The 12,982-nt window shown below is 37.6% G+C and overlaps 1 protein-coding gene across 1 annotated transcript in view; it reads right to left on the minus strand.

The window, feature by feature from the left end:
* The window catches only part of LOC131902658 (killer cell immunoglobulin-like receptor 3DL1), a 47,394-nt gene that overhangs the window by 5,648 nt on the left and 28,764 nt on the right, over positions 1-12,982 (minus strand). The window contains exon 5 of the mRNA XM_059253676.1: positions 817-1,101. Within this exon, the coding sequence (XP_059109659.1) occupies positions 817-1,101 (285 nt within the window). The remainder of the gene's footprint in view (positions 1-816; positions 1,102-12,982) is intronic.

Below are 12,982 nucleotides of genomic sequence, written 5' to 3' on the forward strand. Positions count from 1 at the left end.
GCTTTGGACAAAGTATAATCCTTGGCAGAATGAAGGAATTATTATTGAAGTGGTTATCATGGAAACACTTCTAGCCCTATGCATGGTTCAAATCACTATAAGACATTCCTGATCCAGAATCAAAAGCATTATTTCCTCCTAACATGTTGATGAATTAACATCCTGACTTTACTGATCTCAGATCATGCCTTCCATGCTTCTAAATTTGCCCTTGACATGATTTCCTATATTAATTTCCAATTGCTAACATAACAAAATACCACAAATTTGATTCTTAAAATGAATACAAGTATTGTGGAAATCAGAATTCTGAAAAGCTCAAATGGCATAAATCAGGTTTCTTCAGGGATAGTAACTACTGAAATCACTAGGAAAGTATCCATTTTTTGCCTTCTAGCTTCTAGAGCCTCATGCATCCCTTGGCACTTGGACCCTTCCTCCATGTTTAGAGTTTGTGACACGGTGTCTCCTCATGATGATTTGTTTTGCCCACAACTGAATTTTTCCCTATTTTGTTATATCAACCCTAGTAGTTCTCCAGACCTGGAACAATTCAGGATATTCTTGCATCCTGATATCAACTTGTTAAGATCTGAGTTCCATCTTCCAGCCCAACTTTTCCTTGACTTATTTAACACACAGGAAGCCTTAGGGACTAGAAAAATGCATGACATTGTATATCTTATTATGCCCAGAACATTATATATTTCTCTGTGTTGAATATTCCTTTATAAGTCCAGACCTCTTACTAACACTGAAAATTCCAGGGTTGGGAGATTTGGGGAAATGAAAGGCACTCAAAACATCTTCTCTAACCTGAAATTATGATCTTCACAGGGTCACTGTTGGCTGAATTTTTAAAAAGGTAATGATAATTAAAACCTTGGCATCTGTATGTCCCTGCATGTGTTGATGTCATAGGATCCAAGACAAATTTCTTCTGGAATGGTCTTCCCTGGATCTGAGGGATAGGATTGTCATGTCCTTTGTACAACTTGAATGCATAATAGTTTCTATGAGAGTCACATTGAAGTTCCACACGCTGTCCCAAAGGAACAATATGGCTTGGCCAGGCAGAGAGTGAAGGCTTGTCATGATATCCTGCAGAGGGATGCACAGAGAAAAAAAAATTATTGATGCCCCTTCATCCCTGAGAGCTGAGTCTCCAATTTTCTCTTCTTTGGGGTCCTTTGTATAACACTTTTCTCTGAATTGATACATCCCTTCTTCAATTTAAGAGTCTGAGATGTTCAGGATATTCAGAAAGTAAACAAACTTTCTACATCATGCAAAGGTGAAACATTCAAGATTCATCAGTTTCCCTTCCCAGCTCTATAGAAAGAGTAAGATACTGGACCAGCTGAGCTCTGAGTGCTAATGTCTAAGACCTTTTGGGCTGCCTGCAAGTTGTGCACTGAGCTCCAGGGTTTTGACTTCATGATAATCACTCATATTGGGGTGTGCTTTAAGTAAGGTTTGAGTCACCCTTGATTTTGTGAGTAACCCCTAATCCATACTACTATCAGTAACTTAGTAAACACATAGATTCATACAGTTATGATTTGTTGCAATCACTGTTTTGTCTGCTATGGATTTCTTTCATGAGGTAAGTAGATTTGTATGTGTTGTACACAATATGGTCATATTGAAGTGATGAGTGTGAAATACCCCCAAATATTCCACCAAGGAACTGATACAGCTTATAAACACCTTCAGCAACATAGCAGGATACAAAATCAACTCAAAAAAATCAGTAGCCTTCCTATATACAATGGACAAAGAAGTGGAGAAGGAAATCGGAGCTACATCACCCTTTACTATAGCCACAAATGACATAAAATACCTTGGGTTAACACTAACCAAGCAAGTGAAGGACCTATATGACAAGAACTTTAAGTCCCTGAAAAAAGAAATTGAAGAAGATGTCAGAAAATGGAAAGATCTCCCATGCTCATTGATAGGCAGAACTAACATAGTAAAAATGGCAATCTTACCAAAAGCAATCTACAGATTCAATGCAATCCCTATCAAAATACCAACACAATTCTTCACAGACCTGGAAAGAATAATACTCAACTTCATATGGAAAACCAAAAAACCCAGGATAGCCAAAAGAATCCTGTACAATAACACAACCTCTGGAGACATCACGATCCCTGACTTCAAGCTGTACTATAGAGCTACAGTAATAAAAACAGCTTGGTACTGGCATAAAAACTGACATGTGGACCAATGGAATCGAATTGAAGACCCTGACATTAATCCGCACACCTATGAACAAATAATTTTTGACAAAGAAGCCAAAAGTGCACAATGGAAAAAAGAAAGCATCTTCAACAAATGGTGCTGGCAAAACTGGATATCAACATGTAGAAGGCTGCAAATAGATCCATATCTATCACCGTGCACAAAACTTAAGTCGAAGTGGATCAAGGACCTCAACATAAATCCAGCTACTCTGAACCTGCTAGAAGAGAAAGTAGGAAGTAGTCTTGAACACATTGGCATAGGAGACCACTTCCTAAATAGAACACCAGTAGCACAGACACTGAGAGAAACAATCAATCAATGGGACCTCTTGAAACTGAGAAGCTTTTGTAGGGCAAAGGATATGGTCAACAAAGCAAAGCGACAGCCTACAGAATGGGAAAAGATCTTCACCAACCCCACATCTGACAGAGGACTGATATCCAGAATATATAAGGAACTCAAGAAATTAGACATCAAAATGCCCAACAGTCCAATTAAGAAATGGGCTATAGAACTAAACAGAGAATTCTCAACAGAGGAAACTCAAATGGCTGAAAGACATTTAAGGTATTGCTCAACATGCCTAATCATCAGGGAAATGCAAATCAAAACAACTCTGAGATACCACCTTACGCCTGTCAGAATGGCTAATGTCAAAAACACTGAAGACACCTTATGCTGGAGAGGATGTGGAGCTAGGGGAACTCTCCTCCACTGCTGGTGGGAATGCAAGCTTGTACAACCACTTTGGAAATCAATATGGTGCTTTCTTAGAAAATTGGGAATCCATCTCCCCCAAGATCCAGCTATACCACTCTTGGGCATATACCCAAGGAATGCTCAACCACACCACAAGAGCACTTGTTCAGCTATGTTCATATCAGCGTTGTTTGTAATAGCCAGAACATGGAAACAACCTAGATGCCCTTCAACTGAAGAATGGATAAACAAAATGTGGTACATATACACAATGGAATACTACTCAGCAGAGAAAAACAATGACATCATGAGGTTTGCAGACAAATGGATGGATCTAGAAAAAATCATCCTGAGTGAGGTAACCCAGACTCAGAAAGACAAACATGGTATGTACTCACTCATAGCAGGATACTAGATGTGGAACAAGGATGACTGGACTGCTACTCACATCATCAGGCAGGCTACCTGGAAAACAGGACCCCAAGAAAGACACAGGGATCGCCCAATGACAGAGAAATGGAATGAGATCTACATGAACAGCCTGGACATGAGTGGGGGTAGTGAAGGGCGAGGGTCAAGGGAAAGAGAGCTTGGGTGATCGGGAGATCCCAGCTGGATCAACAACAGAGAGGGAGAACAAGGAATAGGAGACCATGGTAAATGAAGACCACATGAGAATAGGAAGAAACAAAGTGCTAGAGAGGCCCACAGAAATCCACAAAGATACCCCCACAACAGACTGCTGGCAATGGTCGAAAGACAGTCCAAACTGACCTACTCTGGTGATGGGATGGCCAAACACCCTAATTGTCGTGCTAGAAACCTCATCAAACTACTGAGGAATCTGGATGCAGAGATCCATGACTAGGCCCCGGGTGGATCTCTGGGAGTCCAATTAGCGAGAATTGTTGAGACCAAGGTTGGATAAAGCACAGAGACAAATAGCCAAATGAACCAAAACACATGAACTATGAACCAATGGCTGAGGGGTCACCAACTGGATCAGGCCCTCTGAGTGGGTGAGACAGTTGATTGGCCTGATCTGTTTGGGAGGCATCCAGGCAGTGGCACTGGGTCCTGTGCTCATTGCATGAGTCAGCTGTTTGAAACCTGGGGCCTATGCAGGGTCCCTTGGCTCGGCCTGGGAGGAGGGGACTGGACCTACCTGGACTGAGTCCACCAGGTTGATCTCAGTCTGTGGGGAAGGCTTTGCCCTGGAGGAGATTGGAATGGGGGGCGGACTGGGGGGAAGGTGAGGGGGGCGGGAGGGGGAAGAACAAGGGAATCTGTGGCTGATATGTAGAACTGAATTGTATTGCAAAATAAAAATAAAAAAAAATAAAAAAGATATGGAAAATATTCAAAGCAATTAGAAAGAAAATGCAAATTAAAACATGGTGAAATGACTTCTCACTTCAGTTAGAATGGCTGTTATTAAAATAGTTAAAATAGACCTAAGGCAAAACATAAGAAACAATGATGTAAATTTGCATTCTTGACTATTTTTGATAGTACTATATATAGTAGCAAAGCTATGAAAAGAAGCAGAGAATTTCCTCAAAAATTAGGTACAAAAGGGCTACATCATTGAGCAATCCTACTACTGTGTATCAGGAGGAAATAAATTTAATATGTTGGACAAAAAAAAAAACCAAACCAAACCAAACCAAACCAAACCAAACAAAAAACCCAGAAAACAGAGAGGTTGATCAATACAATGTAATTAACGACCCAAAGGTCAATCTGCAAAGCTATGAACACCTGATTGTTGATAAAGAAGATAGAAATATACAATGGAAAAAACAAAGTATCTTCAACAAATGGTCTAACTGGATGTCTACATGCAGAAGAATGCAAATAGATGGATATCTTTCACCATTCAAAACTATTGTCTAAGTGGATCAAAGACCTCAAAATCAAACCAGATATATCAACAGATGGCAGCACATACAGAGATTCACAGCCAAACATTAGGCAGTATTTCAGGAAGCCCATGGAAGATGGGAGGAAGGGTTGTAGAAGCCAGAGGGGTCAAGGGCATCATCAGAACATGACCCAAGGATTCAATTAGGATGGGCTCTTGGCCTTCAGTTACAGAGAGTGAAGAGTTCATCAGGGAACTGTTTGAGTCTAAGATAGGTACTCTGCACATGTGTTATGGATGTGTAGCTTGGTGTTCTTCTTGGACTCCTAGAATTGGGAATTGGTGCTGTCTAGGATTCTTATACCTACACTTGGGATCCTGTTCCTCCTACAGGGTTTCCTTGTCCAGTGTTGATACAAGCAAATGTGCCTAGGCTTAGTGTTACTTTTTGTGCTTTGCTCTGTTGATATCCCAGGGAGGCTTGCTCTTTTCTGAAGGGAAATGAAGGAAGGGTGAATATGGGGAAGATAAGTAGTGTGTGTGTGTGTGTGTGTGTGTGTGTGTGTGTGTGTGTGTGTGTGCTGGAGAAGTGGAAGTAGGAGAAACTGTGGTAGGAATATAATATATGAAAGAAGAATAAAAAATCCTTGTCAATTGTTGGGAGAATAAAACACACACACAAAGCATTGGAGTTATCAGCCACAGACAAAAGAGAAAAAATGTCATTTGTTTTTCTGGGTCTGGGTTATCTTATTCAGTATGAGATTTCCTAGTTCTACCTATGTCAATGCTAATTTCATTGTTTTTACCTTTGAACAGAATTCCACAGTGTACATATGTTAAAATTTCATTATCCATTCATCAGCTGAAGGACATTCAGATTCTTTCCTTGTCCTGGCGATTGAAAATAGAGCAGCAAAGAACATGACTGAACAAGCATTTATACCATAGGATGTCAAGTTCTTTGGATACATTCTAAGGGTTAGAAATGATATACATATTATAGTTATGTATGAAATTCTCCATATATTTAATTTACAATGAAAAACATCTTTTATAAAAGAAAAAAGATGCAATCTAACTATGAAAAAAAGAAACTCTGGGTAGAAAGTGTTTTGAAATTTTGAAATGAATCACCAACAACATAAAAATTTTGTAAACCACCCCCACAGACAAAAAAAATCAGCTATTGAATTGGAAGAATACATGGGCCAGCTTGATGTCTAAGTGGTAAATGCTCTTTCTGCCATTCTTGACTCTCTGAAAGCCATTGCCAGGATGCACAGAGTGGAAAGAGAAAATTGATACCAGCAGGTTTTCCTATAACTCCACACTTGTGCCATGATGCATGTACATACAAACACGCGCGCACACACACACACACACACACACACACACACACTCACACACACTCACACACTCACACATTCACCAAATAAATATAAAAATTAAGAAGTTAAGAGAACATTCCAGCAGTTTACTTGATTATAATATAGGAGAGTGAGTGAGCTTAGAACATGCATTACATGATCTGACATGTAAATACAAAACCTGAATGAAAACACAGTGAAAATAAATTGAAACCATCCAAATACCAAATTGTAAGTCATAAAAATTCAAGAAAGGGTAAAGGAACACTGAGGTTTACTTGGGAGGATGGAGGTGGCATTTAGAATGAGTTTTGGAGCAGAATGAATATTATTAAACATATTATATGAAATTCACAAAGAAATTTTATAATATTTACAAATAGCCAGAAAAATAAAGCTTAGAAGAAAGGAGAGAAAAACTTACTTAGAGAAAATACTGTATAAAAGTCTTGAGACATGAAGAAAACTGAAAATGGTCAGGCAAAAGATAGTCAAATGACATGAAACAAATTCAAATCAAATCATCAAGGTCATCGAGCATATAATTGTCATGAGAGATCCTGACATCAGATTGACAAAAGAGAAAAAGAACATGAGTGACTTCCAGTACAGCTAACCTATCTATTGCAAAGGATAATATGTCAATATTTAAATTTTTTTTTGTTTTTCGAGACAGGGTTTTTTTGTGTAGCTTTGTGCCTTTCCTGGAACTTTCTCTGTAGCCCAGGTTGGCGCATGCCATTTATCCCAGCACTCAGGAGGCAGAGGCCGGCGGATCTCTGTGAATATCTCAATATTTAAAGATGGACTCACCTTCTTGTGCCACTGTCCACAGGACTAGGAAGAGGCCTGGAAAGAAAACCTCATGATTAACTCATCTTTCTTTTTTCAGTAGCCTGGCCATCTGACATCCCTGTCCCTATTGGGCCTCTGTACATTAGAATCAGAGCTTACTTAGTTAAGATGAACTCATGTACTAATATAAAACATGGAAGCCAGTGTTTCTGCTGTAGGCAGGCAAATTTAGCCTCCCAGGATGATATTTCCACCCTGTTATTCCACACTGTCTATTCCCAGCAGGACTCACCAGTACAGATCAGGTTTAGGAGAACAGACAGCATGGTGCTGTTTTGGCTGACAAGAGGCAGAACCAGAATAAAACTTACCGTAGGATGTGAGAGGCTGGAGGTGTCTACTTGACCACAGCACGGAAAACTTACCAACAGAAACATCCGCCCTAACCGCCACATTCAGTGTGTGTGTGTGTGTGTGTGTGTGTGTGTGTGTGTGTGTGTGTGTGTATGTGACAGGGTTACTTTGTAGCTATGGTTATACTGGAATGTACTTTGTAGACTAGGCTAGGTTGGCTTTGAATTCAAAGCCCCACTAGCTTCTGCCTCCCAAGTGCTTTGATTAAATTTGTGTATTCTCATACTATGCTAAAAAATTCTCTTATGTCATTGATTTTGTGGATGATAACTTCTTGGAAATTGTTCAGACCTTAGCTTTTCAGCAAAAGTATTTAACATGACTAAAACTGAGTTGCATCTTGAATCCACTCCCTTTAATCAAAACGGTTAAGTCTGATTATTGTACTCAAACTTTTGTTGTGTTCTTTGCTTTTTAAATTCGAGACTCAGTGTTTCCTCTGGTATTCTATGCAACATGTCCAATAATTATTTTTCATATTGTAAGAACAGTCCTAATGTGTCAGTCACAATGATTATACTGTTATTATTCCAGTTTCAGTTTATAGTTCTTCAATTTCTTAATTAATCATGTAGATATTTAGAATGCTAAAATTCCACATTTTAAAAATCAAACAAACAAATCAAGTATGTTTTTGCTGTATTTGAAATTTGTTTTAAGAAGTTGAAAAAATATCAAAAGATGGAGAATCTCTTCTGCTCATGTACCAGTAGGAATTGCATAGTAAAAATGCCCAACCTATCAAAAGTAATCTAAAGAATCCCATCTATGCAGTCACATCAAAATTCCAACACAATGCTACACAGATCTTAAAGAGACAATTTCAGCTTGAATGTAAACACACAGAGAAACTAACAGGATAGTTAAACTATCATGAACAATAAAAGAAGTGCTGGAGGTCTCACCGCTCCTAACTTCAAGTCATACTATAGACCTATATTAATAAACACACCACAGTATTTGGTGGAAAGACAGATAGGTTCATCAAAGGAATCAGTTTGAAGACCAAGACATAATTCCAGACATCTATGTATAACTGATCTTTGCTAAAGAAACTCAAAACGTTCACTGGAAAAAAGACAGTATCTTCAACATATGGTTTTGATCAGACTGGATGGCTGTGTGTAGAATAATGCAAATAGCTTCATACTTATCAATTGCAACAAACTCAAAACAAGTATAACCCCTAATTGTATTCTAAATATCTAAATATTCTCCTTATAGATACATAGATGTAGCTCTCACACCTGAAGGGAAAAAACCCCATTGATTAGCATCAAACAAACACCAATACAAACCCCAAAACAAACAATAAAGAGAACAGATGATTATGAGGTGTCCAGGCCTAGCTGATCTATTACAGCAGAACTCCTGCACCTAAGGCTCAGGCAACATCAGGCAAGAAGGGAAAGAAAGATTGTAATAACCAGAGGAAGAAGATGTTTGTTGTGAGATGGTATCTGTTAGAAATGTAAATATAAAATCATGTAAATATAAATAACATTATACTCATTAATCTGATTACATTCATAAAATTAGGAATATATATATATATATATATATATATATATATATATATATTTAATGGTAATTAAAAATAAAGATGAATTTGCAAGAAGAAAATGGCTGTATATGAGAGGTTAAGAGGAGTAAGGAAAGGAAAAATGGTTTAATTATAATTTATTTGAAAAAATATATTAATAAAAGTTTCAAGTTTAGAATTGTAGAATAATATAGAAAAAAAAGCCTAACAATATAATAAAATGTTGTATTTACTAAATATTACCTATGCATACTATACTCCTAGGATTTCTGTGGCCAATAGTCAGTCTTATTTCAAATGTTCCCAATTCTTTGCAGTGTTTTGCAGCTTCTTGACCTCTGACAGAATCTTCTAGAAATACATCATAAGAATATTGATGTTTCATATCTACGTTCATTGTCAAGAGTAGTATATGTCCTACTGAAAAAACAAACATGTGCTGTAGAGTCAGGAAAGAGTCGTGTAAAATAAAACTATCTGGAAACATGTATGGTGATATTTTATTTGTATTAAAATGTTTTTTGTATGTTAATAAATAAAGTTGCCAGGGGGTCAGAGCTATTAGCAAGCCGTAGGAAATCAGGGCAGTGATGGCATATGCTTGTAATCCCAGCACTTTTTAGGCAGAGCTAGGTAAGTCTCTGTGTGTTCAGAGATACAGGTAGTATTGGATACACACGCCTTTAATTTCAATACCAATCATAGAAAACCTAGAGGCCTATACAGACTGGCCGTGACGAGGCGGTCATGTGGTTGGGTTTACAACAAATGAGAAGGCAGAACAGGAACTCTATATAAAAAATTTAACACAGGGGTAGCTGGTTCGGAGAGGTAGGACCACCGCAGGAGGAAGGGTAAGGTTTTAGCTCTTGGCTCTGACCTCTTGGCTTTCTTCTTTGCATTGGTTCTGTGTTTCTTGTTTAATAAGAAGGTTGGTTACATCTACAAACATGCAACAAGAAGTTGTCAAATTTTACAAAGTAAACATTCTCAGATATTTCTATGTCAACCATTCAACAATGAAGTGAAACAACAAGACATAAAATATATTTCTGGTGTTTTTGGTAAAGAATGGTGAGTGTATAGGGCTAGAGAAATCACTTACACATTAAGAGTGTGTTCTGAACTTGCAGAGGACCCAACTTCAGTTCCCAGTGCCAAAATAGGAGGCTCACCACTGCCTGTGACTCCAGCTCCAGGGGATCCAATCAATGCCCTCTTCTGCCCTTACATGTACCAGAACTCACATGCACATATTCACCCATCATTTAATCAATGTGTGCTCTCATACTATGCTAAAGGAGACTCCCATTTTACCATTGCCTTTTACCGTTTACGAAGGACCATAGATTGGTTTGTATATCAGGTAATTGTGGCCTCAGAAAATACCCTTTGTTTATATTTGTGGAATAACTTGAGTAATATTGGCATCAACTCTTTGAAATTCTGGTAGAATTCTGCACTAAATCTATTTCTTTTTGCTGGGGAGATATTTTATTGACTGCTTTGATTTCACTTAAATGGCTTATCTAGCTGGGCGGTGGTGGTGCACGCCTTTAATCCCAGCACTCGGGAGGCAGAGCCAGGCGGATCTCTGTGAGTTCGAAGCCAGCCTGGACTACCAAGTTAGTCCCAGGAAAGGCGCAAAGCTACACAGAGAAACCCTGTCTCAAAAAAAAAAAAAAAAAAGAAAGAAAAAAGTTGCTTATCTAATCTTCATTTAATCTTTATCCTTTATAAGTGATATGCATAGAGAAAATTATCCATTTCTTCTAGATTTTCTAATTTGGTGCAGAACAGGTTTTTAAAGTATGTCCTTATGATTCCTTTGATTTACTTTTGTCTATTTTTTATGTCTCATGTTCGTGTCTTATTTCTTAATTTAGATATTCTTCCTATGGTTCAGTTAAGTTGGATAAGGGTTTGTTAATCTTATTGATTTTCCTGATGACTAAAATTGTTTTATTGTTTCCTTGTATTTATTTTGTTTGTACTGCATTAAATTCAACCATGAGTTTGATTATTTCTTGCCCTCTACTCCTGCTGGATGTGATTTTTCCTTTTTGTTCTAGAGCTTTCTGGTGTGCTGTTAATTTCCTTGTATTATACCTCTACAATATTTTATTTATCTACTTAATGATATGACAATAAGTTTGTGTATATCAATTATGTATGTCATTGTGACCTGTAATTTGTTTGTATCTATCTTTCTAGCACCTATTACCTATCTCTCATCTATGAATCTATTATTTATCTATCGTGTATCTAGCCATCTTTGTATTTTCCTATGTATCTACATGTATGTATGTATCCATCATCTACTTATTTATTATCTGTCTACATACATATATATATGTATTTGCTATCAATCATCTTTTTTCTATCCTCTTCATTCTATCAAGAAAATGATCTGTCAATCATTTATGTATTTGTGATTTATTGATCTATTTTTGAATAATCTATTTTTATACATCTTTATTCTACTCATTATCTATTTACCTCTGCTTGCCATTCTGTTCTCTATCATTTCTTTTTTTTTCTATTTTTTTGGTTTTTCAAGACAGGGTTTCTCTGTATAGTTTTGGTGCCTGTCCTGGATCTTGCTCTGTAGACCAGACTGGCCTCAAACTCACAGAGACCCACCTGGCTCTGCCTCCAGTGTGCTGGGATTAAAGGCATGTGCCACCACTGCCCAGCCTGTCTATCATTTCTTATAAATATTTCTAACTATCATATGTTTTTTTTATATTCACAACACATTTACCTTTTCAAAATAAGCACAGTCTTGAGTGTTTCCATGTAGTTTTCAGTCCCTCAGTCTCCTCTCAATATTTTCATTCACCCTGAAACCCAAACAGTATGTCATGAGTTGAAGAGAGGCAGCCAAGCCCCACAGCTCCAGACACAGTTACAGTCACATTAGCAGAATGCTAAGGAGAGTAGACTATCCTTGCTGGACACTAAAATAAGTTAGTCTTCCTGTTAAGAGACAGTCTAACTTTTGTGGGAGCCCTGACTTCCTTGATAACCCGCTTGCATTTAGGACTCAATGGGGACTCAGGAAGGTGATTTTGTATGAGTTTAAATGCCGATATAGCTGCAGTCCAGTTAGCTTCCTGTTTGTGTGCATTCAAAACCATAGGTACTTGTGAGGTAGTAGGACCCACAGGAGGTGTGAGGTCTAAGTTACTGACCACACATTTCTAAATTCGTTACTTCACATGCAAAATAAGCAGTTCCTTTTTGAAATACTTAGTTGGTCTTGTGGGGAATTGCAGAAGAAACAAAGAATCTTTCTGTTTATATTTCCAACATGAAAGGAGGATTTCCCTAAAAATGTCTAATGTTGCTCAAATTCCTGTCTCTCTTTTCTTCTTAAATATCTTTTTATATTTTTCCTAGCAGCCTATATTATGCAGCCCAGGTTATACCAGAATTCAGTCATGAAGCCAAGACTGGCCTCAAACTTGAGTTAATTCTCTTCCATCCTGCCCAATACAGGGAATATACGTTTTCACTACCACACTTGCTTGTAACCATTTTTATCTTTATTTTTATTTTTGAAAAAGAAAAGGTTTGTTTCACTTGCAGTTTCATCATGGTGGATGAATCAAAGGTACTGTCACTCAAGAGACAGTTGTTCAAATTGTATCTACAAATAAAAATCAGATCAAGGAATGTATGCTTATATTCAACTTGTTTACTGCATTCTTACAGATTTAAAGACTTCCTACTTAGGAAACAATGCCACTCACTAAATATTGGGCAGGTCTCTTCACACCAATTATACTGAACCAGAAATTTTCCCTCCCGACATGCCCATATGCAAACTCTCTGTGATTTATACAACTCTTAGATTCTAGACATGATTCTGGATTCTGGCAAGTTGACATTTTACATTAAAATTGACACTAGCAGATATATCAAGATAATACTGACATTTAAAATTGCCTAAAACATTTAGAAACAAGAGCTACACCTACCTCTCTTGAGAATATACTTGAAGGACTGTTAATCATCAGCACACCATGGATTCAGTTGCACATT

The sequence above is a fragment of the Peromyscus eremicus genome, chromosome 1 (genome assembly GCF_949786415.1).
Source record: "Peromyscus eremicus chromosome 1, PerEre_H2_v1, whole genome shotgun sequence".
Classification (NCBI taxonomy): domain Eukaryota; kingdom Metazoa; phylum Chordata; class Mammalia; order Rodentia; family Cricetidae; genus Peromyscus; species Peromyscus eremicus.